The sequence below is a fragment of the Rhinoderma darwinii genome, chromosome 3 (assembly GCF_050947455.1).
Source record: "Rhinoderma darwinii isolate aRhiDar2 chromosome 3, aRhiDar2.hap1, whole genome shotgun sequence".
NCBI classification, from domain to species: domain Eukaryota; kingdom Metazoa; phylum Chordata; class Amphibia; order Anura; family Rhinodermatidae; genus Rhinoderma; species Rhinoderma darwinii.
Window position 1 is genome coordinate 40,836,243 of NC_134689.1, and position 27,565 is coordinate 40,863,807.

Below are 27,565 nucleotides of genomic sequence, written 5' to 3' on the forward strand. Positions count from 1 at the left end.
CAATTATAAAAAAAGTATGCCGATGCATACCACCTAAATAGAGATTGCTAATAGATTCTATGCAAATGGAATTCATTACGAATTTTCAAAACGTTTCGGACTTTAGCCAATCCGAAACTTTTGAGATTTATACTGCACAAGTAGAACTAAATGGTGGACACCATTTTACAGATCAGGAGAAAGCAAAAAGACAGAAAAGAAGGATCACATGACCTCAGGTAGCAGCCTTGCAGGCAGCCCTCCCTCTAGCCTAGCACAGCCAGTTGTATACAGGGGTATAGGTGTAAGTCACTGATGACTCCGTGGATGACTGTCATATGAATCATAGCCACTATAAACAGCCCAACCAGGAAATGCTGGTGCTTTGTGAGGATACAGATAAGAGAAACAGGACATCAGACAGAGAATGAGAGTAAAACACACAATACAGATAGATAGTGGATTAGTGCCAGTGAGTGTATTTCATAGTGAGGAAAAGAGAACAGATAGTTATATTTACAAAAATTTGATACAGAGAGAGATTTTAGGGAGAGATAGGAGTCAGTCAGTGTCAGGGTGTTAGTTAGGCAGGCAGTCTGTGAGTGAGTGCTGCTGCAGCTATACAATTCTCACATTAATATGTAAATAACCATTCACATCATTCACAAATCTGACATACAGTCTTAGAAGACCTCAGAGTGTCATAGGTGACTATTCGGGGTAATAATGGCACTTTTGATTTACAACAAATTTATTCAGACGAAATCGATTCTGATGATGGAATCAATAGAAACGGACCTTAAACTAATTTCAGAAAATACGCCCATTACTACACCTGAATGTATGACAAAAGGACACTCTTGGGTCCGTATGTTGGGTCCGTTATAAACTATGGATGGGGTTTATTACGGGTAAACATGCTATAAAGGTATCCTGTGTAGCTGTGTAAGAGGGGGGGGGGGGCATTGTCCTATACATCTATAAAGGGCTTGTAAAAATCCAAACACATGCTGGAGAAATAACCCCATTTAAATAAATGGAATGGATTTTTAGTTTTAGAAATTTCTGTACCAAATCTACCACATGTGAAAAGAGCCATACGCACTACATGCACAACCCCAGTGTATGGTGCATCTGTAGAGCACCATATCAGAGAGCAAAAACATTTTCTTTGTAATTCATATAGAATCCTCCATTTTACTCATAATCAAATCCAGAGGTAGGGCCTCAAAGACTTCTATGGTTGCCCTACTATGTGACTGTTCAACTCAGTGGAGGCTGTATAGAGTCATGATATTATTGTATGCATTAGGAGCCTTAGGTCCCTTTTACACTGGGCGATTATTGGGCAGACAAGTGTTCATAAAACGCTCATTGCCGATAATTGCCCTGTGTAAACTGGGCAGCGATCAGCAGATGAACGAGCAAATCTGCTGATCGTATCGATTAAAAAAACTGAAATATTATCGTTGTCAGCAAACAGGGAGATGCGCTGCCGACATGATAATAATGTATGGGGACGAGCGATCAGATTAACGACCGCTCGTCCCCATACATAGCTCCTTGTGACAGGAGCAAATTAGCGCCGATCAATGAGCTGTCTCGATGATCGGCGCTCGTTGCACCAGCCAAAATTGGCCGGTGTAATAGGGCCTTTAGTCTAGCTAAAGTTGGGCTGGGCATTGTGTAATTGTATGATATGTGATATATGTGAATTATGTGATATTTTACATAACTATTAGAGATAAGCACCAAAAAATGATCTTCTCAATTAATTCTTTATAATGTATATAGCTATAATTCTTTGTAAATCTCATACCTGGCAAATTGATCCTACCATATCCAGTAAAGATTCAAGGCTTGTTCATAAAGTTTTATATGCAATGGCATATTGACATATGATAAGTACAGCAATAAACAATTGTAATGAAATTTAAAGAGGTTGTATTAGATAAGAATAATATTGCTGCTTTTTCTACAAACAGCATCACACTTATCCATAAGGCTGTGTCTGGTAATGCAACTCAGCCCTATTTTCTTGTATGCGGCAAAGCTGCAATACCAGACATGGCCCATGGCAAGAGCAGCACTGTTTTTGGAAGAAACCAGCCAACCAGAGTTAGTATCATTTAAAGACTTATTGTACTTTGAAAATAAATGACTGCATTATTTCATGTAGAGTTATGGAAGATACAGAAATTATATAATATCAATTGGCTAATTTAACATCTATTTCTTAAAAAAATATATATTTTTTTATTTTCATATTACACTGAGAATGCAACATATTTTAATATTAATATATGAATCTATTTCAATACACATGACCAGAGCAAGGGCCATTTCTTTATCAGCGAGATACCGTGGCTTGTCCAGATTTCCTAACGGGTCCCTGCTAATTCTATGCCAAAAGTAGCTGTGGATATCTTCCTTTTAATCTCCCATAATGCCTCATTCGATTATTGTCAATGCTCTCCAACCGTGTACTGTCCCTTCAAACATCTAATTCCTTCAGCTGAGCTAGTCAGTTGAGTCTTTGCCTTGAAAGGGAAATCAAAGAGCAAAAAGGGGGAGAAAACCTCCATCTGCACTACACAGTTTTTTCTTTAAAATTTAGATGGATTATTGATAAACAAAAGGAAAACCTATGGCATGTGAAGCTTACCACGGGTGACTGGGCAGAAATATTTTACTGGACATTTTATCAGCACCGAGGCATGGCTTGGCTGATCTTCTGGATGTACTACATTGCTTTATGGTAAGTAAAGAAATTAATTCAAGATATATAAAACATATACATGCACACATATAAATACATGCATGTCTTGTCTTTCTGAAGGAACTTATATAAATACACATTTAAATACATAATTACGGGAATAAATTAATGATACGTTGATATATATATATATATATATATATATATATATATATATATATATATATATATATATACATACATTAATATTTATATATTTATGTGTTTACAGGGCAAATAAAGGTTTTGGAGACTATTCTGTCAGTGACAATGTTTTCTCTGAGAATATAACACGCATCTTGGATAGATTACTGGATGGTTATGATAACAGACTACGTCCTGGATTTGGAGGTAAACTTTTTATTTGGAGGGCTAAACACTACTGAATACCATTGAATCCTATAAATAAATAAATAAATATATATATATATATATATATATATATTTATATATATATATACACATCGCAAAAGATAAGTCTGTAAAACAACACTGTAATAATGGTGTAAACATAAAAAAGAATAAGTAAAAAAGAAAATCTGTGTTGTATGCTTGATTTCTCTTTTTCTTTCTCTTTTTTTTCTTTTATAAACCAAATGTCAGTTTATACAGACTTTTATTTATAAATTGATAATAGAATTGTGACAAATTTCTATCAGGTCGTGTTACTGAAGTCAAAACTGATATCTACGTAACAAGCTTTGGTCCCGTTTCGGATGTCGAAATGGTAAGAGTTCTATTTAATTTTTTTCTTTAGTTGTTTGTAAAAATGGTAAAAAAGTATATCTTATAGTAAGTAGTTACTGTTATTCTTTCATGTTACAATACATCAGCAGTGCTTAAGCAAACTGATTAGAACAGATTACTTAGTATAATCTTCTTGTCAGTATATGCTACAGAAGGTATTTGTGCCCTATTTATACAAATTTGTTTTATATGTAAAGCTATCTGTTAACAAAAAATACGTAAATTATTACATGAAACAATCCTAGCCATTTTATTAGGATCAAGTGAAATAGCTGAAATTGATTAGAAACCTATGGCTGTGGTTAGACCTAGACTTTTTTTGTAGTGAACGATTTAATCGCTGCCCATAGAAATGCATTAGGCTAGGACTATTTATCTCACTAAAAAAATTGCTGTGATGTCGCTGTGATAAACTACTGTCCGTAGGAATGCATTGAATAACTTAAAAATCTCTTCAAAATCAACTCTAGTCCGAGATTTGCTTGCGAATTTCTTTTAATAGTTTCATGCTGGCATTTCAGAGCTACGCACTTGTCTGGAGCGATTTTGAAGAGATTTTCAAGCTACTCAATACATTCCTATGGACCACGATTTATTACAGCGATATCACAGCAATTTTTTTAGAGTGAGATAAATAGCCCTAGCCTAATGCATTTCTATGGGCAGCGATTAAATCGTTCACTACAAAAAAAAGTCTAGGTCTAGCCCCAGCCTAAAGGTTTCAAAGTTGTGTATTAAGTCTCAATAGCTAATTAAGACAATTAGACAATAAACCTAATATAAGAGACCAGTTATGAAATATATAAGTAATAATAATAAAAAAAATACTTTGAGCTTGGCCATTCACAATACACACGGTATGAATTCTACCTATGGCTAGTTATGTATCATGTTTGAAATAAACCGTTGACTTTAGGGGCTTTTACACGGGGAGATTATCATGTAAAAATTGTAATATTGAGCAAACATATGCAACATGACCTAACCATTATCTTTTGTCGGTGGTACATCCCCTCGGGTACAAAGGCATCTGGTAGTCATTTGCAGACGAGACAGGATGTGTGGAAATTAATGAAATGAAAAGCAAACGCTCAAAGGAGGAAGGACTAACAATCTTACAAGGGATTGATATTTCAAAAATACATACAATTGCTGCAACATATAAATGCACAATTTTTCAAACTCCTCACTATTTCGTAGATCGGCGCTCGATTCAACAAATGTATCTGCACATGTAAAAGGACTCTTTCTCTTTATGCAGTATAATGTTGCATTTATATTTAGATATTAGGTCAATGTAAAATTGGTTCTATTCCCACTGTTATTTCTTCTTTATATTCAAATAAGACTCAAATCTCGTTTTTCCGGCACATTCCATGTGTATTCCCCGACACATACTCTTTCATGCCCATACGCCACCATGCTGCCAACTTATACCCAAAGAATGTCCTTTTGTCATGCGCTGGACTGGTATGCGTGGGCAAATATATTGGTTCATACCCCAGGGGGGTCCCTCATAAGATGTGTGAATGTTAAAAGAATACATTCTAGGGTATAAGTTCACATGAAACATGACTCAGGGAAGTGTATGGAAGGATGAGATAAAACGGTATCATAGCATATATCAGGGCTTCGCAAGTTTTTTCTTTGGGGCCTCACCAACAAGATCATAGCGGCACCTGGGCTTTACCAGTGGTCGAAGTTCATGGAAAAATTTTAAATATGGATCAATTTATATAAAGTTTTCTCCTGAAGCCGGAATAACATTAGAAAAACCCACAAAAAGTCTATGGTGCAAAAGTGATGAACATATGATCACTCCAGTCAAAACTACCTCCCCAACTATATATTCTCTCACAATCTGTAAGGATCCATTTTGTCATGTTACATCGGATGCCATTTTACAGATATATTCTGTCCTAAAAGCATTTGTTCTAGGTGAGAACACATCCAGGGGCGTAGCTATGGAGGGCAGTGGCGACATACTGAGTACCTATAGCTCTGTAGTATGAATTTAAAGGCACTTCATGTGCCACTTTACAGGCTCCATCTTTCCAAGAATATATATTTTTTAAACAAATTAAAGGGGAATTTGGTTTAGTCAAATATGTTATAATTATAATATATGTTATATTATTACATTTATTATAGTGATAAAAACATCTATATATTTTTTACATTTTATAAGTAGTACTTGGCATAATAAAGCTTTTTTGTTTTTAATTTTTTATTTTTTTATCAATTTTGCATAGTATTTTCAAAGTATTATATATTTGAATACAGTATAATTATTCTACAGGTTTTTAGCTAATTTGCCTTAGAACATTCAAGCCATTTTATACTGCATGATTAAGTTTTTGTTCAGCGAGACGTCAAATAAAAGACTCATTCCCCCTCCCCCTGTAGAAGCTTTTTTAAGTAACTGCTTAATGGTAATAGGATTAAAATCATTAAGCAGTGACGGAAGTGTGGCTAACATGCTAGTTAACTTGTCTATTAAATTACTGGGTCTGGTGTTTTGGCCTGAAACCTTTAATGGTCTTAATTTTCCTCCAGGAATACACAATGGACGTTTTTTTCCGGCAGACGTGGATTGATGAGAGACTAAAATTTGAAGGCCCCACAGAAATACTTAGGTTAAATAACTTAATGGTCAGTAAAATCTGGACTCCAGACACCTTTTTCAGAAATGGAAAAAGGTCAATCTCTCACAATATGACAACCCCCAATAAACTTTTCAGAATCATGCAAAATGGAACAATCCTCTACACAATGAGGTGAGAAAATTACATTTCGAACTGCAATTTAGGTCTGTGCTAAGATAATTTCTATATATTTCTAATGCAATTTTTTTGTCTGCTTCCATTTGACATTTTCACGTGGTACATACTAAATCACCCGTAAATGTCAAATCCTAACATGATGTTAAACTTTTGTTGACCTTGATAATTAGTGTTAAAAGACAGAGCAAATATAGGTCACCTGGAAGGATTTAATATTGTGACCCACCAATTAAATAATTTAGGGGAGGGGGTGTTTTTACAATATGAGGCATTACATAATGATTAGAATAAATTATGATATAAGTAGTGGCGCTCCAGTGAAAATTGACAGCTACAGAACAGGGCACTAAACTCTCTTAAGGCCACAGATTCCCCAAGTGTCCATTGTTGTATTATATAAAATAGCAGGTTCTGAAACTTGCTTCATTATATAGTACAATGCGAACTATTCTGAGGGTCTTCTTGCTGATTAATAAGGCGTATTAGTTCCTTCTGGAGCTTGTAATACCCTTTTTTCTCCACTAGCATACACATAATACACTGCATAGACGTTGCAATATAACAGTAAACCAACACTACTATCACCTGTGATTTACCTTTCTAGCTAAAACCTATATGATTTAATCAAAACACTATTTTTTTTTTATGCCAAACACTGTAAGGGTATGTGCATACGACCAATTTTCAGATGTAATGGAGGCGTTTTACGCCTCAAATTACGCCTGAAAAGACGGCTCCAATACGCCGGCAAACATCTGCTCATTGCATGCAATGAGTCTTACGATGTTCTGTGCAGACGAGCTGTAATTTTACGTGTCGCTGTCAAAAGACGGCGCGTAAAATTACGCCCGCATCAAAGAAGTGCTGGACACTTCTTGGGACGTAATTGGAGCCGTTTTTCATTGACTCCATTGAAAAACAGCTCCAATTACGTCCGTACTGGACGCCGCGAAAAACGCGAGTACATGCAAAAATGTCTGAAATTCAGCTCTGCAATTTAAGACGAATTTTGCGCTGTCGTATGCACATACCCTGATACTAAACGGCGTTTTAATCCAGAATTTGCTAAAATGGGGGATTTTTGTCATATTTTAATATTCTTTTAGAGAAATAAGGGGAGCATCTTCAGAAATATATACGTAGATATCCACTAATCTATCTAAAAATATAACATGCATTGATGCAATTCAAATTTTTTGCACATTGGGTTGATACAAATCTTATTTATTAGATATTTATTTTATTACAATTTTAGGATTTACTCATATCATTAACTGACAAACCCATATTTCTAATGAAACATGCACTTTTTTCAAAAAGAGTTTTCCATTCTTTTGTTCATGCCTTTTTATCTCACCATCATGAGTCAGGCCATGACAATCACTTGTAAATGAGAGGGGGGATATTGACCTCTGGTTTGTTTTCCCCACTTGTTAGCAAATATTCTGTGATGGGAGTAAAAGTAACAGCTGACTGCTGGGATCCCCACTGATGACTAGAACAGGGGACTCCCATCTACAGTAAGCTGGTCGGCCTTAGAGTAGAGGAAAGCAGCTGTAATACCTCCAAAAGACTATATCAGTGAAGCCATCATTTCCATTTTCTCCTACCCTCTTTCAAACAAATGGATTGGCGTGAATAGGGCGGTACGGGTCACCTTTTATAGATATTACTGTGGGTACCATCAGTGAGGTTCCTACAAATTAAAAATGTGTTCTTTGGATAATGATAAATGTTTAAATTGGTTGTCTCAAGAAAATTATTAGATGTCATAGAGGGGGTTACCCACTCTGCACCCCTTGTATAAAGCAGAACAGAGCGCCACTCTGTTAAAGTGTTTCCCATTCTGGTAGACTTGAGTCGATGATATATTACGAACAGTCGTTTATTTGAATGGCCTCCATGTAATACTACACTGCCTGCCTGGCAAAATTTTGGCAGGGTTGCGGGGGTAACGACAGCCACAGAAGTGGCTCCTTTTTTAAAGAGGTGGTCTAAATTCCTTTAAGTGCCACCTATTCACACCTCTGATACATACATAAACCTTACTGTATTTCCTAAAGCAATATAAGAATTATTGTGGTTCCTTAGAATTCTTTGAACTGAAGAAAAACCCTAGCTTACATTTTTGTGCACTTGTTCAAGAAAATGTGGAACTTTCAGTAAAATGTATAGATTGTAAGTTTCTTTGGCATTATGTGTTATACGTTTCTGAATTATAATAACCATACTAAACAGGGAATGACAATGGAATTCTGGATTTATACCAGTGTAACTGTTGACCCATTGAGCAACAAAATAGCGGCCACACGTACAATAATGCTGAATGAATATTTACAATTATAAACACAGAAAGGTAGTAAATTAATAGCAATGACCTAAAAGAGCAATATTAGTAATTCCATCATTATCTTTATTCCAGGTTGACAATCAAAGCAGAATGCCCTATGAGGTTAATGAATTTTCCTATGGATGGACATGCATGCCCACTGAAGTTTGGCAGCTGTAAGTAAAGTAAATGCGCATTTCATTCTGAAACAACTATAACGATCTATATTTTCAGTGTTGCAATGCTAGGACCAAATGTACACCTGGTTTTTAAAAATGTAAATGAAATATAATACATCTTTTTAGCATATACTTTTAAATATTTTTCTATTTCATTTTTTATTTATTTTAATTATACTATCCAGGCTCTGTCCACACTGAAGTCATGGCTTCCAGAAAGCCTCTGGATTAGGCTCGGTTCACACTGGTTTTATAGCTTTTGTTTAAACAGAATCAATCATGGATATAAAAGATTAAAAAGATTAGTTCTGTTAGATCAGATTAGATAAACTATTATCTGATATGATCTGTTTTGTTTTTTTCTCTATTTCTTTATTATGGATTTATATGTGCAGATAGTTTTACACATACAGTATGCTCTAGTTTAGAACTGGTCCTGGTAGCTTAAATGGTTTTTCCCATCTTGGTCAACTATGACATATCCACAGGATATGGCATAAATGTGCGATAGATGCGGGTCCCACCTCTGGAACCCGCACCTATCCCTAGAACAGGGCCTCCTAAACCCCGTTATACCTTGTTCGGCTCCTGCTGCTTCCCGGCCACTTCCTAATTAGGTGGTCGGGAGTTACGAAACAGATGAGCTCGCTGATCTACGCTGTTTACGTAACTCCCAAAGAATTTAATGGAAACAGTGTAGCACCGCAAACGATGCTGTTTCTGTAGCTCCTGAGTTCTGGAAACAGCATAGCTCACCATGCTACACTGTTTCTGTAACTCCATACCACCTAATCAGGAAGGGGCCGGGAAATAGCGGGAGCCGAACAAGGTAAAACAGGGTTTAGGGGGCCCCGTTCTAGAGATTATCATCATCGGCCATTTATGGTATATCCTGTGGATGTGCCATAAATCTCCAAGATGCGAAGACCCCCTTAAAAGAAAACAGGGTAGCAAGACTATCAAGCTGAAACAATCTTTCTAAATGCAAATATTTAGGGGGAAACCAGAAAATAAATGAAATAAACTTTGCATTCAATCCATAGAAGCATACCAGATTGATGACATTTTTTTGGGCTATACATTCCTCAGGCATACCAACCATGCCTCTTCTAAATTTTTGTTGAAAATCTACAGGCATTATAGGTACCATTGCGATACTTATACAGGCATTGGACTTTTCCTTCTAACTCATGAGTTAGAAGGTCAGAGTTTCTAGCCCAAAGGAAGTCTTTGAGGTTCAGGTCTGTAAATTTACTTATTTAATTATATTAGTTTCTTATATTTGGTCCTTTTCCCTGATGCTTTTTTTTGCCAATGTAAATATTTATTAGTTATATAACTTTTTAAATAGCCTAAAATATGTCAGCATATGTAGTTCTTCGCATTATAATGTTATTAATAATGTTTCATGCAACGTCTTAGCATTATAATGCAGTTATTATTATTTCTCCTACACAGATGCCTATCCCAAGAGTGAAATTATTTACACATGGAAAAAAGGCCCTCTGTACTCAGTTGAGGTGCCAGAAGAGTCTTCAAGTCTTCTACAGTATGATCTTGTTGGACAAACAGTTTCCAGTGAAACAATGAAGTCTAATACAGGTAATTTAAAGGGATTTAATCCTCAAAAAATGACATGATATAGTACATTTTATGTTTCTATTTTCAATGTCACTATTTAAATAAAAATAATCTTGCAGTTCTAAGACTAGTCACGTAGCCTCACAATGGGCTTACACTTCCTATTTTGTAAAGATCAATTTCAGCAATCATCTCATTATCATCACAGGCAGGATTACGATTGGCTATACTAAATTTATATCGATTTTGGTTTTATTATTTTTGCGCAGTAAAATATTTATTTGTAAAAAATTATTTGTGGTTGTGTCATTATACTCTGAGTTCTATGACTTTTTTACAATCAACTGAACTTTATAAGGGCTTGTTTGTACAGAACGACTTCTAATTTTCATTGCCTTTTGAGGTACATATGACTTAATGTTTAACTTTTATTCCTTTTTTGTAGGAGAAATGAACAAATAAACACACTTTCTTCAAGGCTTTATAGGCATCCACACATTGTAGATCTGGGGACTTTTTTTTAGGACCCCAGCTACCATGGGCACCCTGCAATTGCGACAGGAGGGAGCACCAAAGGGATGAGCCCCTGTCTCTGTCTAACCACTTAGATTCTACAGTTATCTTCCAATCCTGGACATTGCAGCAGAGTGTCAGTTGTAATATGGTTAGCGCCATAAATGTGTTGCATTTTGCACCGAGAAGTTATTATAAATCTAAAGGCAAGTAACATAACCCTTGACAATAGTTGATTGGGACAGCCCACTTCCAAACCCTCCCAGCAAAGTGACCTCTTAACATGTCATAGAGCATGCCCACAACACAGAAGCCAATAGGTCATGTGCTAACTGAGGTATCCTATGTCCATGGGGCTGCTGTAAAGCAAATCTCTCACAGAGCAGTAGCTCTGTCAGGATGGCTGCCCATATAATCATGTACAGAATAAAAAATATACAATCAGAAAATAAAAACACTATAAAAAATAATATTTTACGTTATATAGTTTTGATTAGTAAAACATGCAGATGACACATTCCCTGAAAATAATAAATCTATCATCAAAAAGCCATCCAGTAACAAATCTTATTTAGTAACCGTGCAATATAAAAATAGTTCTGCAGCATTGCTGTAGTGCAAAATGGATAATAACACTCATAGAATCATATGCTTGATAAATATATGTGTTAAAGCTGTGCATTTTAGAAATCCGGTATGCGGTATATTCTCATGTTTTCATGTCTATATAGAGATACATAAAATGTTTATTGCCAATGCTTCTTCTGCTTTATGACTACATAGTAGTTTAATATGATTAGTTAGCAAGCTATAATACTAAATTGAATATAATTCTTCAATTTCCCAGTGTATTTGGGCTACAATCAATAGCTGCTGAATAACATTTATGACTCCTTGAGCCAATAACGAGAACTTTTACATCTCTTTGAAAAAAAATAAATAAGAAAGATATATAATTTCAAAAACATTACCAGTACAATTTGTAAAACATATAGGTTCTAATGTCATTGTTTATGGCATAAGATATAATATACAGAATATACACTACCGTTCAAAAGTTTAGGGTCACTTAGAAATTTCCTTATTTTTGAAAGAAAAGCACAGTTTTTTTCAATGAAGATAACATTAAATTAATCAGAAATACACTCTATACATTGTTAATGTGCTAAATGACTATTCTAGCTGCAAACGTCTGGTTTTTAATGCAATATCTACATAGGTGTATAGTGGACCATTTCCAGCAACCAACACTCCAGTGTTCTAATGGTACATTGTGTTTGCTAACTGTGTTAGAAGGCTAATGGATGATTAGAAAACGCTTGAAAGCCCTTGTGCAATTATGTTAGCACCGCTGTAAACAGTTTTGCTGTTTAGAGGAGCTATAAAACTGACCTTCCTTTGAGCTAGTTGAGAATCTGGAGCATTACATTTGTGGGTTTGATTAAACTCTCCAAATGGCTAAAAAAAGAGAGAACTTTCATGTGAAACTCGACAGTCTATTCTTGTTCTTAGAAATTAAAGCTATTCCATGCGAGAAATTGCCAAGAAACTGAAGATTTCCTACAACGGTGTGTACTACTCCCTTCAGAGGACAGCACAAACAGGCTCTAACCAGAGTAGAAAGAGAAGTGGGAGGCCCCGCTGCACAACTGAGCAACAAGACAAGTACATTAGAGTCTCTAGTTTGAGAAATAGACGCCTCACAGGTCCTCAACTGGCAGCTTCATTAAATAGTACCCGCACAACGCCAGTGTCAACGTCTACAGTGAAGATGCAACTCCGGGATGCTGGCCTTCAGGGCAGAGTGGCAAAGAAAAAGCCATATCTGAGACTGGCTAATAAAAGGAAAAGATTAATATGGGCAAAAGCACACAAACATTGGACAGAGGACGATTGGAAAAAAGTGTTATGGACAGACTAATCGAAGTTTGAGGTGTTTGGATCACACAGAAGAACATTTGTGAGACGCAGAACAACTGAAAAGATGCTGGAAGAGTGCCTGACACCATCTGTCAAGCATGGTGGAGGTAATGTGATGGTCTGGGGTTGCTTTGGTGCTGGTAAAGTGGGAGATTTGTACCAGGTAAAAGGGATTTCGAATAAGGAAGGCTATCACTCCATTTTGCAACGCCATGCCATACCCTGTGGACAGTGCTTGATTGGAGCCAATTTCATCCTACAACAGGACAATGACCCAAAGCACACCTCCAAATTATGCAAGAACTATTTAGGGAAGAAGCAGGCAGCTGGTATTCTATCTGTAATGGAGTGGCCAGCGCAGTCACCAGATCTCAACCCCATAGAGCTGTTGTGGGAGCAGCTTGACCGTATGGTACGCAAGAAGTGCCCATCAAGCCAATCCAACTTGTGGGAGGGGCTTCTGGAAGCATGGGGTGAAATTTCTCCTGATTACCTTAGCAAATTAACAGCTAGAGGGCCAAAGGTCTGCAATGCTTTATTTGCTGCAAATGGAGAATTCTTTGACGAAAGCAAAGTTTGAAGGAGAAAATGATTATTTAAAATAAAAATCATTATTTCTAACCTTGTCAATGTCTTGACTATATTTTCTAGTCATTTTGCAACTCGTTTGATAAATATAAGTGTGAGTTTTCATGGAAATCACAAAATTGTCTGGGTGACCCCAAACTTTTGAACGGTAGTGTATATACTAGTCCTTCTCAATGAATTAGAATATCATCAAACCGTTAATTTATTTCAGTAATTCCATTCAAAAAGTCAAACTCATATATTATATAGATTCATTACACACAGAGTGATCTATTTCCAGCATTTTATTTATTTTAATGTTGATGATTATGGCTAACAGTTAATGAAAACCTACAATGTAGTGTCTCAGAAAATGAGAATATTGGGTAAAAGTTGAAGATTGTAGACTCATGATGTCACACTCTAATCAGCTAATCAGCACAAAACACCAGCAAAGGTTTCCTAAGCCTTTAAAAACAATGGTCTGTTGCTCAGGGTCCAAAGTCCTGTTTTCAGATGAAAGTAAATTGTGCATTTCATTTGGAAATCAAGGTGCCAGAGTCTGGAGGAAGAGTGGAGAGGCATCAATCCAAGTTGCTTGCGGTCCAGTGTGAAGTTTCCACAGTCAGTGATGGTTTGGGGAGCCATGTCATCTGCTGGTGTTGGTCCACTGTGTTATATCAAGTCCAGAGTCAGCGCAGCCGTCTAGCAGGAAAATTTAGAGCACTTCATGCTTCCCTCTGCTGACAAGCTTTATGGAGATGCTGATTTCATTTTCCAGCAGTACTTGGCACCTGCCCACACTGCCAATAGTACCAATACCTGGTTTAATAACCACAGTATCACTGCTCTTGATTGGCCAGCAAACTCACCTGACCTAAACCCCATAGAGTATTGTCAAGAAAAAGATGAGAGACACCAGACCCAACAATGCAGATGAGCTGAAGGCCGCTATCAAAGCAACCTGGACTTCCATAACACATCAGCAGTGAAAGAGGCTGATCGCCTCAATGCCACGCCGCAAAAGGAGCCCCGACCAAGTATTGAGTGCATATACTGTACATACTTTTCAGTCGGACAACATTTCAGTATTTAAAAATCATTTTAGAAATTTGGCTTTTTTTAATATTCTAATTTTCTGAGAGACAAAATTTTGGGTTTATCATTAACTATTAGCCATAATCATCAACATTAAAATAAAAAAAATGCTGGAAATAGATCACTCTGTGTGTAATGAATCTATGCAATATATGAGTTTCACTTATTGAATTGAAGTACTGAAATAAATTAACTTTTTGATGATATTCTAATTCATTGAGAAGGACTAGTATATATAATACAGAAAAATATAATCTAAGGCCTTATGAACATTGTTGTATTGCAGCTCCCTAAAGCTTCTTGAGTTGTATGGAATCGTAACAGGGCCCGCAAAGACTTCTGTAGTGCCCTACTCTACCATAACATGGTATTTTTTCATATGGAGATTTGCACCATGTTCTATCAGAATTCAGAAGCCATATTACAGAGGTATGCTCCTGCAGAAGTATTGATCTTTCCAAAATAAAGCATTGAAGAGTGCACTATATAGCAGCTTACAGAGTGACTAGGGGTCCATAATATGGATCCATAATGCAGGGACTTCAAGTGCCACCATTCAGCCTCCTTTACCTGTGCATGAGGACTAAGTGGAAGTTGATTCAGGTGTCTTTTTAGAATAACATAATTTGTTAGTAATTAAAATATTCTATTTGAGATTATTAAAATCATTGTGACTCTATATTTCTTATCAACAGGTGAATATATTGTAATGACGGTACACTTCCATCTGCAAAGAAAAATGGGCTATTTTATGATACAAACCTATATCCCTTGCATAATGACCGTCATTCTTTCCCAGGTTTCTTTTTGGATCAACAAGGAATCTGTTCCAGCTAGGACAGTTTTTGGTATGACTTGTGTTCAATGGTGTTTCCATAACATCCATGTCACCACTCATTTGTCATCCATTGCTTATCTGTTATAGGTGAATATTCTCAGCAAGTTGTGTTGTTCTATCTACGAAGGAAAATAGGGTATTACATCATCCATACATACATCCCATGCAGCATGACTGTTGTCTTGTCTCAAGTTGTGTTTTGGATCAACAAAGAATCGGTTCCAGCAAGGACTGTTGCTGGTATGAATCTTAGACTAGTAATGTACCCATGCTGGGGTTTTATATTGTTTCTCCAATCTTCTCATACACTTGAAAGACATATTTCGGCTAACTGATACAAAAAAGGTAACCCAAGTGTATACCCAAGTCAACGAGCTGGTGATCACTCTTCCTCCATAGAAAAGGGACTGATTCCAATAGATTTACTGTACAACATTGCAAAATACATAAATAACAGATAATAAATATTTTAAGGTTTTTTTTTTGTTTTTTTTTTAAAAACTCATTGGATTGATGCCTCTTTCAGTATTTTTGTAAGTTTGCAAATAGTCTTGATAAAAATATTTTACTATTCTATGTATACAGCTACCATGCTGACTTATTTGTCTTCATGGTTACAGACTACAAACAAACCCTGTGTAGCCTGATGCTGCAGTGATGTCCCTGGTTCTTCTACTATCTGTAGGTTAGCAGGTAGCAGTGAAATCATAGTAAGACCTTGCTAAAACCCATCATGGCCAATGAATTTCATTGTCATTATGTGAATGGGATTATTATTATTTTTTTAATCAACAGTGTGTTTCTTTTTTTTCAATTAAATTGTAAGGGGCACGGAGAGGAAGAAGAGAAAGGGGAACAGTAATAAATGTGTGGTCAGCACATTTAAATGGAGAAAGTAAAATAAAAATTACACTGTATAGAAGATCTCCATGAGAAATACAAATCAGTCGTCTTCAGGTGTAGGGGGAAAAGGGATCAGTAAGAGAAGAGAAAAACACCTTGAACAGCAGTCTCAGGGGATAAACACTAAAGAGAACATGTAGTTGTAGACATCAAAGGTGAGTCCTGATGCAATAGGAATCTCGGAGACTCCAAGTTGAATAATATTTTTTTAATATCAATGTAAGAAATGTCTGCTGTGATAAATTATCTCAGAAGCCAAAAATGACTCAAAACTGATATTCCCTAATGGCAAATATATATATATATATATATATATATATATATATATATATATATATATATATAGAAGAATCCAAAAATCAGGCAGCACTCCATGGTAAAAGCAAGGTAGAAAAAGGTGCTTTATTGGTCCATATACACACACGACGTTTCAGCTCAACACAGGAGCCTTTCTCAAGTGAGAAAGGCTCCTGTGTTGAGCTGAAACGTCGTGTGTGTATATGGACCAATAAAGCACCTTTTTCTACCTTGCTTATACCTTGGAGTGCTGCCTGATTTTTGGATTCTACTACAGCAGGTCTGTTAGCCCTGACCTGGGCAGATCAGCACCCACCTATAATTTACAAGGCTGTGCGGCTGACATTGTATTTGGACTTTTATATATATATATATATATATATATTTTTTTTTTTTTTTTTTTTTTAAGGATAAAATATTGGCATCATCATACTCCTTAAAATGATAAATTTTTGAAGTATAGATATTATTAATTTATATTTTATTACATTTATTGTGACAGTAAACCAATTATTTATAAAATGCTGACCCAGTATATTCTTTCATTTTATTTTCAAGGAATTACAACGGTTCTAACAATGACCACTTTAAGTATTAGTGCAAGACACTCTTTTCCAAAAGTGTCCTATGCAACTGCAATGGATTGGTTCATAGCTGTCTGCTTCGCCTTTGTCTTCTCTGCACTCATAGAGTTTGCTGCAGTAAATTATTTTACCAATCGACAAAGTCAACGAGCAATGATAAAAGCAGCTAAAGAATCTGCGCTAGCAGCTGTGACTGTAACAGCAACAGCAGAAGGAGAGATTGTCACGGTAAGGTTTGCCTTCATTAAAAGTTTGTCAGTACTGCGCTAGAGCAATGCGAGGATATGGTCACATTACTTAACTGTGACCGCCCCATGGGTTGTTATAAAATGCTACAGGTGTTACTGAGCAGGTCCTTGGAGTAAACTGTTCTGAGTAAGTCTCTTCTTTTTTCTATTCGGCACATATTTGTATTAAAAGTACAAAAAAAAAAAAGTAGATTTATCCATACTATCCAAAGAACAAATTCTGGCACTATATTTATGAATATATCTATATAAATGGAAATGACACATCCAACATACTTCTTTAGCATGATGTTAGTTTCACACAGTCATAGTACAGCCTAACTTTTAGCATCCATATTATGGCCGCATCACTGTGATCCTGTCGTTCCACTTAACTATAGATCTCATAGCCTGCCCTTAAACTAGGTTTGGGAAATCTGTTCCTCCGTACACCCTTGGGAACAGATCTTAGTACAAATGAGAAGGAAAACATATTATAGTGTGAAGGTAGCCTTATTTTGCCCATACCAAAAGTGGAACCTAAAATAAATAAATAATAAAAAACCAGTGGTCCACGATTAGAAAAACATGGCTGCTTTCTTCTAAAAACAGTGCCACACCTGTCCACAGATTGTTTGCGGTATTGCATCTCCGCTACATGCATGTTTTATTTAACTGATACTAAAGTAGAAATTTTTGCATGTGTGCTTTTTTTATTTTCTTTTGTTTTTAAAGCCATGAGTGGATTTTCAAAAGAAATCCTGTAGAATTTAATCGTAAATCCGGCTGGAAGAAAAATATAAAAGTATTAAAAATTTAACCAAAATAGCTCTGTGTAAACAAGACCGAACTGATATTATAGCAACATTTATGTGTGTTCTTTTTTTTAAATGGATGTCAGCATGGAAAAAGCCTCAAAAATGGAAAATCTAGAGCATGCTAGATTTCAAAATGAAAAATAATTTGAAACCACATAAATAGCTATAGAAATCATGCTTGCTGAGCCCGTAATTCAAATGAAACCGGTCAAAGCCTGTAGTATAATTATTCACAAATACTGATCATTTCTATTGTTCAATGTGCATTACGGTCCACAAAAAAATGTAATAGAACTACGGGCCACAGATGGTCCCAAGGCTGAACTTGGAAAATAATAATAAAAAATACTGTAGGCCAGAAAACTATCTTAGATTGCCAAACAATCCAATTATTCATTGCTAGTCACTTTAGAACACAGCAGATAGACCCAGAACAACTGAGATCACATAATTAGAAAGACATTTGGTTATTCATTGAACAATTTATTGGTAACTAAGACAAAGCATGAAGGTAAATAATTTTTGGGGGACAGTATGTGTGGATGTTTCACATTCATTTTCTTCTCCGACAAAATCTTCAAATTCAGTAAAATTAATCTTAAAATGAACTAATACAAATGAAATGTAACAAGTAGATTTATTCATGATAATGGTAAACGGGCACCATTAATAATACAACCTGGGGTGCTGCAAATGTGTTAAACATAACATACAGAACACATGAAGCAGATGTGCACACCTAGAAATACAAATAAATAAATGAAAAACTCTGTTTCAAAATCCATAGCTCATTAAATAGAGTTAGGCCATGTTCAGACGTGGCAGATTTTTTCAGTTGGAAATGTTGCTGCACATTCTTTTCGAATTTGCTGCAACATTTTCATATTTGACAGGTAATTCAGACGTTGTGGGTATCACAGCAGACTAGCTGCAGATTTCAGCCTTTGCAATGCAAATGCTGAAATCCGCAGTGAAATTCCACTGCTTCTCCGCAACATAATGAGCATGCTGCGGAGGGAAAATTCTGCACCGCAGCCTAAATTCCGCAGTTTTTTTCCACAACGTCTGAACTAAGTTTCCTAAAAATGTATAGAAACAAATGTAAAAAACGGCTGCTGCAGAATTCCACTGCGGACCGTCCGCCGCGTTATTCAATTGCAATTCCGCCATGTCTGAATATGCCCTTAGGCCCTGTTTAGACGTGGCAGAATTTTTCCGATGCAAATGTTACTGCAAATTCGTGGCAATTACGCAACGAAATCTGCAGCAACATTTGCATATTTGACAGGTAATTCAGACATTGGGGATATCACAGTGGACTTGCCACAGATTTCGGCCTATGCATTGCAAATGCTGAAATCTGCAGTGAAAATCCGCTGCTTCTCCACAACATACTGTGCATGCTGCGAAGTGAAAATTCTGCACCGCAGCCTAAATTCCGCGCTGTTATTTTCAGCAACGTCTGAACAAAGTTAACTAAAAAGGTATAGAAATCAATGGAAAAAATGTCTGCTGTGGATTACCACTGCAGATTGTCCGCAGCGGAATTCAACAGCAATTCCGCCACGTCTGAGCATGCCCTTAAAATGTAGATACACCAGGAATGCATTATACAGGGTGGGCCATTTATATGGATACACCTAAATAAAATGGGAATGGTTGGTGATATTAACTTCCTGTTTGTGGCACATTAGTATATGGGAGGGAGGAAACTTTTCAAGCTGGGTGTTGACCATGGCGGCCATTTTGAAGTCAGCCATTTTGTATCCAACTTTAGTTTTTTCAATGGGAAGACACATCAAACTTATCGAGAATTTCACAAGAAAAACAATGGTGTGCTTGGTTTTAACGTTACTTTATTCTTTCATGAGTTATTTACACGTTTCTGACCACTTATAAAATGTGTTCAAAGTGCTGCCCATTGTGTTGGATTGTCAATGCAACCCTCTTCTCCCACTCTTCACACACTGATAGCAACACCGCAGAAGAAATGCTAGCACAGGCTTCCAGTATCCGTAGTTTCAGTTGCTGCACATCTCGTATCTTCACAGCATAGACAATTGCCTTCAGATGACCCCAAAGATAAAAGTCTAAGGGGGTCAGATCGGGAGGCATTTCTTCTGCGGTGTTGCTATAAGTGTGTGAAGAGTGGGAGAAGATGGTTGCATTGACAATCTAACACAATGGGCAGCACTTTGTACACATTTTATAAGTGGTCAGAAACTTGTAAATAACTCATGAAAGAATAAAGTAACGTTAAAAACAAGCACACCATTGTTTTTCTTGTGAAATTCTCGATAAGTTTGATGTGTCACATGACCATCTTCCCATTGAAAAAACTAAAGTTGGATACAAAATGTCCGACTTCAAAATGGCCGCCATGGTCAACACCCAGCTTGAAAAGTTTCCCCCCTCCCATATACTAATGTGCCACAAACAGGAAATTAATATCACCAACCATTCCCATTTTATTTAGGTGTATCCATATAAATGGCCCACCCTGAATGAAAATGGTACCACAGCAGTACAGACTCCTGATAAGTCATTCAGAAAAACAAAAGGTCAGACAGAATATTGCATGAATGCATAAATAAATAATTCATCCAAGATAATATTCCATAAACACCATGTTAGTTAGATTGAAATAAGAATGTGTGTTATACTGCATATGAAATGCCTAATGACTGTAAGAATAGAAACAATAAATAAATAATGTGACCCCCAGATACCACTATGAAAAGAGGACACCCAAAGTCCAAAAGTATGAAAGACACAATGCAAAAAGTATACCCAGTAGTACTGCAGAAAAAGGTCCCAAATGCGTATCGCTGCCTGACGTAATTTCGTCAGGGATGGTTATCTATACAAACATAAATACATTTACACATAAATTATTAACAAATATTAACAAATAGAAAACAGATACAATTAATTACCTTATTTTCTGGATATTTTCACTATTTCCGGTTTCTGGAAATGTATACTGAGCAGGACCATGGCGGGTAAGTAGCGTACGTGCACATCACACCAAATTAATTTAAACATTGGAAACTAAATAAGTTTCCCATCATACAAACCACACATGTGCAGATAATACAAAGTAACGGCACACTTACAAAGGAAGAAAATAAACACAGTAGAGCAGATTTAATATTTATCACTGAAATGCGCCAACAAGAGCAGATGTTTTCAACTTGTCTGGCAAAAGTGTGTCGCTTAGTGGGAAAGGGGCTTAAGAAGCACAAAATTGAGCTAACATTTTGGCACAAAAAAAGTGGTCTAAAGTAAGCCAACCAAGAGCTGGTATAAAGTTATGAAGAAGTATCTAAAAGGGCACCAAATTTAACATCCAACAACAACCATGAGTTTATATAAAGTTTCAGCGCATGCATAAAAAGTTTGCCAACTCATAGTAAAGTAATGGTGCATCTCCAAATATATATATAAAATGTAAGTGCATGCGTGTAAACAACCTTTCAGAAATATATACTGTACAAAGCGTCAGCGTAAACAAAAAATAGATAATTTCTGGCCCCAACAGAAAGTGATGCTGTTAAGGCTTCGTTCACATCTGCTTTGTGCCTTCCGTTTTAGCAGATCCGTCTAAATTAAAAACACGGATACAATAACGGATGACTGACTGAAAGCAACGGAAGGTAAAATATTCCTTTTTTTGAGAAATCCCTTTGCAGGTTTGTCAAAAAAACTGACATTTTACCTTCCATTTGTTTCAGTTTGGCATCCGTTATGCTCCGTTTTTAACAGGTCTGTTTTTTTCAGTATTTTTTATTTATCATTTTTTTGTCATTTTCATTCTGCGCATTGGCATTTAAAAAAACGGATCCATTAAACGTAATGCATAATGGATACAAAAACGGAAGGCATATCCATTTGTATCCGTCATCAATTGACTTCAATGTTAAAGGAAAAACAGAAAGCTCCTTTCCACCAAGTTTTCGTAATTTTTGACGGAAAAAATAGTGCAGCAGACTACGCTATTGTTTCAGTCCAAAAAACAGAAACCTGACGGAACAGAGCATAACTGAGCACATTGAAATCAATGGGTATTTTGACTGAAACTTTATTTCCGTTCTTCTGTTCCTCTGACAGATCCGCTAGAACGGAAGCCAAAATGCAGATGTGAACGAAGCCTAACTTTAATCCTGCAAAAATAATCAGTAACAAAAATATCACATAGTAGTCTTACAATAATATTAACCCCTTCCGGACATGCTCCGTATATATACAGTGATGTCGGGAAGTGGATCTCGCAAACCGCAGTACAGTTAGGTTGTGGAGCTGTATGTTACAACTGACAACCTGCTGTAATGGCCAAGACCGGAGCTAGTCTCCGATACGGCCGACTAACACCTCAGATGCTGTGCCCAATAGCGATTGCAGCATCTGAGGGGTTTTTAAGCGATCGTCACCCCAGCTACGCAATTGCTGGTGTGCCGATGGTTGGCACGGCAACCGGAGGCCTAACAATGTCCTGTGGGTCTGCCAAGTATCGAAGCCCATGAGGACCCGCTTCCGGCAGGTACTCATAAGTTTGCTGTCAGTGTATGACAGACAGCTCTTATACACTGCACTATGTATGTAAAAAAACAACTATTCCAAAATTGCTTGTTTTTGATCATTTCCTCTTCAAAAAAATGAAGTGATCAAATAGTTGCATGTGTTTCAAAATGGTACCAATAAAATCTAGAGCTTGTCTCTCAAAAAAACAAGCCCTCAGACAGCTCCATCAACGAAAAATTAAAAAGTTATTGCAGTAGTAATGCGGTGATGAAAAAACATCTCGATGTGCAACCCTGAGGGAAACAGGAAGGGAAGGGACATAGCACGTCTGCTGGAAGCGAGGGCACCCATATTATACCAAGGCAACCCTTCCCAGCATAATTTCCAAAACTACAAAGGAGGAAAGCTTCCAAAAAGGTGCAGAGTGCTAAAATAGGGGGATAAGAAAGGACACCATTTATTAGTGTGACAAACGGCCTGTGCATAACGGATTGCTTCAGAGCGTGCCACACATTTATTGATAATTGTATTCTTTACCCCATTATTATACCCTCTTATTATGCCCTCATGTACTTCGCACAGATTGCATATGCCCCCACATTATAAACTGAAATACCAGTAAAACTTCAAACAAAACTACTACCAAGCAAAATCCACGCTTCAAATGGCGGTCCTTCTTTTCTAAGCCATACAGTATGCCCAAACAGCAGTTTACGTCCACCACATTTAAGGCATTGCCTTACCCGGGAGAACGCACTTAACAATTTATGGGTTTAGATTCTCCAAGCTAGGCACAATATATTGTGCGGCAAAATGGCTGATCAGTGGAAAAATGGCAATTTTCACTCATCATCCACTGCGTATTAATTTCAGAAAGACGCCTGTGGGGTCTAAATGCTCACTACAGTAATATTTTTTTTTAGCTAAATCTACATCTTATTGAAAGTAAATTATTTTTTCATTTTTATGGCCAAATTCTTATAAATCTATAAAACACCTGTAAGGGTCAAAATGCTCACAGCATCTCTATATGAATTCCCTGGTGTTTGTGGGGGGGGGGGGGAGTGTAATTTCAAAAATGGTGTCTTTTTTTGGGTTTTCCCTATGTTTTGACCTTTTTAAACCTGTCATGGTGCCTAAGTTATATTCTAATATAAAGAAGGCCCCAAAAATCCACAAGGTGCTCCTTCATTTCTGAAAACTGTGTTCCAGTCAAGTACCACATATGGGATATTTCTAAAAACGTAAGAATCAGGGTAATATATATTCAGTTGTGTTTCCCTGTTAACACTTGCTGTGTTACAGAATATAAGGATTCAAATTTAATATCTGCAAAACAAATGAATTTTTAAAATTTCACCTTTACTTTCCTTTCATTCCTATGAAATGCCAAAAGGTTAATAAATGCTGTTTTAAATACTTGAATGGGTGCCGTTTTTAAAATGGGGTGATTTATGGGGGTTTCTAATATGTAGGCCTCTCAAAGCCACTTCAGAACTGAACTGGTCCCTAAAAAAATAGTCTTTTGAAAAGATGTTTAAAAAATGAAGCCAACATAAAGTAGACATATGGAAAATATTAACTAGTAACTATTATGTGTGAAATAACTAGTTGTCCTACAAGCAGATACATTTAATTTTAGAAAAATTCTAATTTTTCCAAATTTTCTAACAATTTTGGTGTTTTTCACAAATAAACATTGAAAGTGTCGACCAAATTTTACCACTAACATAAAGTACAATGTACCACAAGAAAACAATCTCAGAATCGCTTGAATAAGTAAAAGCACTACAAAGTTATAACCACATAAACTGACACGTCAGATTAGAAAAATGAAGCTCTGTCATGAAGGTCAAAACTGTATGAAGCGGGAAGTGGTTAAATAACAATATTAATGTATATGCAGTTGTGCAAAAAATATTTATAAAATTATACAAATTGACAGCACATGTACAATATGATAATAAACTAGTGAGAGACAGTATGTTACCAATAACAGTATAGTTTATGTAAAAAAAATAACCCAATAATCCGAAACATTGAACCCAATCATTAGGGAAATTTATGCGCTGCATTAAATTTGCAAATTATTAAATCAAGAAATATATTTTTCTTACAATAACATCTTTGTCCTAAGGATAATACTTAAAGTAACATCAACAAAAATAGCGCATACAACCCCATAAAGTTACAATTTATAAATGTTATAATAAGTTATAAATAATACATTTTAGTAAACTCAGTGGGATTAATATACATGTATGTATAAAAGTGTCATTTTATGATATACTGTAGATGCTATTGTAAATATACTATTATAAATATTATAAATAATAAGTGCAGTACTGAAACATAACTAAACTTATTGGAATTCATATAATTTTATACAAATATATAAATATATATGTTTTAGACAAAAGGTATAATAACTAAACATAGCCAAATGCATACTCACATGTGCAGCTTCGCCATGGTCCAGATATATTATGATACAAGTAGAACATAATAATACCTGTGTTAAATTTGAAAGTACTAACATATCAAAATAAAACAAATAGATAGCATTTATATAATGCAGATCATAGCTCCTAAATTCCAAGGCAAAGCGTAGTGAATTCAATTCACCTTAAGTTAACATGGCGGCAGGGGACCTAAAGATACCCACCAGGTATACCATATGTGTTATTATTGTAGGGTATTAATGAAGCAATAAGAGGATCACACATTCAAGACTCATAATAGTAGTAAAAAAAAGAAATAAATAAAGTTTATAAAAAATGATAAAACAGGTTTAAAATAAAAAAAGTTATTTTTCACATTAAAAATACACTTATAGTGCATAAATTGTGAAAATGAAAAATTATACATATTTGGTATTGCCACATTAATAACGACTAGTATAATAAAGTAAAATTTTTATTTATACTGCATAGTAAACAATATGAAAAAAAAAACAGAACAACGAGCTATATGTACCCCAAAAGGGTACCATTGAAATAATTTACTTGTCCCACAAAAAACAAGCTCTCATAAAGCCGCATAAATGAAAAAAATAAAAAAGTTATGTAATACAAAATGTTCTTCTATGATTATTGCTTTTTTGTGCAAAAGAAGTTAATTAAAAGAAAATTGTACATTTCTGGTATCGGCATAAACATAAAGATCCGTTGAACAAAGTTAAATTGTTATTTATACCATACATTGAACGGCGTCATTTAAAAAAAAATAAAAAAAAAAAATATATATATATATATATATATATATATATATATATATATATATATATATGAAAGTTAATTAATGGTAAAGAAAAAAATGGCAGCATCCTGAAGGTCAAAATAGGCTGTGTCCTCAAGTGTTTAATACATATGGATTCACTTGTGGATTTTACTGTGACAGTCTTGCACTATGTGATCATATGCTTATGTACTATATGTCTCATGATGGTTTTAGACCCAAGATCAAAAATTAGTAACAATTTTATTTTGTTTTTTTAGAAATAAAGCATGAGGTTTTTACTTATTAGATGGTGCTTATAGTCTGTTCTTCAGTTTGATCTTCAATTATATAACTGTGATCTGTCTAATACTATGTGCTATGTCTCCAGCATTCCGATTCCAACTGCAACTTAAAGAAAAGAATCAACTCAATGGTCTCTCAAGGAAATGTGTCACTTGAAGATAATCTAACGTCATATGGTGAATCTTACTGTCCTCAAGTTGATGCTCCACCTGCAGACTTTTCACAGCTAGGAATGTCATCAAGTCCTCTAAGTGGAACTAGTAAAATAGATCAATATGCAAGAATACTCTTTCCAGTGGCATTTGCAGGATTTAATTTAGTATATTGGGTTGTTTATCTTTCAAAAGACACAATGGAGATAAAAAGCAGTATGTGAACTTTTAAGGTACATTTGAATATAAAATAATGATGTTAATGGTTTCTCTTTATTTACACCCCCAGGTGGCTAAAACTACAGATCTAAGATTATAACTTACAATTGAGAAACAGGAGTCAGAAACTATTTAAATAGAAAATTTGGAAAATATCAATTGTATTGCCAAAGTTTTAACGATGAGGGAATATAAAATATACGGAGGATCCAAAAACAGGATTGGACTGTATAAGGGCCACATAATTATACAAATGAATACCACAGTAATAGCACAGTAATTAATGCATACATGCAGAGTCAGAAGTGCATGGTACTAGTGATAAAGGACATGTAATGCCAAGTCTAAAAAAAAAAGGGGAAGCAATGCTGTTACATATAGCTTTAGCAAACCATGTGGACGCAGAAGAGGTAAGCAGTAAGTACGGACAAGAGGATGGCAGGATTTAAAAGATAGTCATGAACGTTTGTACTAATGCACATATCTATGCAGATGTCCGAATGAATGCACACCTAAATCTGGATGGAGTCCCAAACAACAATATATGACCTGGCATGCCTTACCCATGAGTGTAAAAAGTATTCAAAAGGCCCAGTGGAATGGAAGCGCCCCAAAGCGCGTTTCGCGTATACAGCTTTTTCAAGGGGTGCTAGAGATGTGTTCAAACCCAGTTTAAATAATACAATGAAATGTTCAGATGTGCTTGCATTCGCACAATACTGCCCTTATGGTGGCCGTGCTCACCTCCGTTACAATCATATGCAATGATAGCGCACATGAGTTCATACGAGGTCCGTAGAAAACAAAAAGTATAATCCTGATGAGTTGAACTAAATCACAAGCTCAGCTCTGCTTCTGAAACAAGCAGTACACCTGTACATTTTATTTAGATATTTCCTATTGATGATTTTTAACAAATGGTAAGTATTGTCAAACACATTTTTTTTAAAAACACATCAACTGTAAAGTCACATTAAAATTTGTATCTTTATAGTGGTGTCAGAAAGTATTAACTTACTGAACTGAAACG

At 35.8% G+C, this 27,565-nt stretch overlaps 1 protein-coding gene across 1 annotated transcript; it reads left to right on the top strand.

The window, feature by feature from the left end:
• The first annotated feature begins 2,976 nt into the window (after nucleotides 1-2,976).
• Nucleotides 2,977-27,263, top strand: GABRA6 (gamma-aminobutyric acid type A receptor subunit alpha6). The gene is made up of 8 exons (XM_075859939.1): nucleotides 2,977-3,088; nucleotides 3,397-3,464; nucleotides 6,041-6,261; nucleotides 8,690-8,772; nucleotides 10,234-10,377; nucleotides 15,150-15,302; nucleotides 17,051-17,304; nucleotides 26,250-27,263. Exons 2-8 carry the CDS (start codon nucleotides 3,462-3,464, stop codon nucleotides 26,538-26,540), a joined length of 1,149 nt encoding a protein of 382 aa, XP_075716054.1. The 5' UTR covers nucleotides 2,977-3,088; nucleotides 3,397-3,461; the 3' UTR covers nucleotides 26,541-27,263.
• The last annotated feature ends 302 nt before the right edge of the window (nucleotides 27,264-27,565 follow it).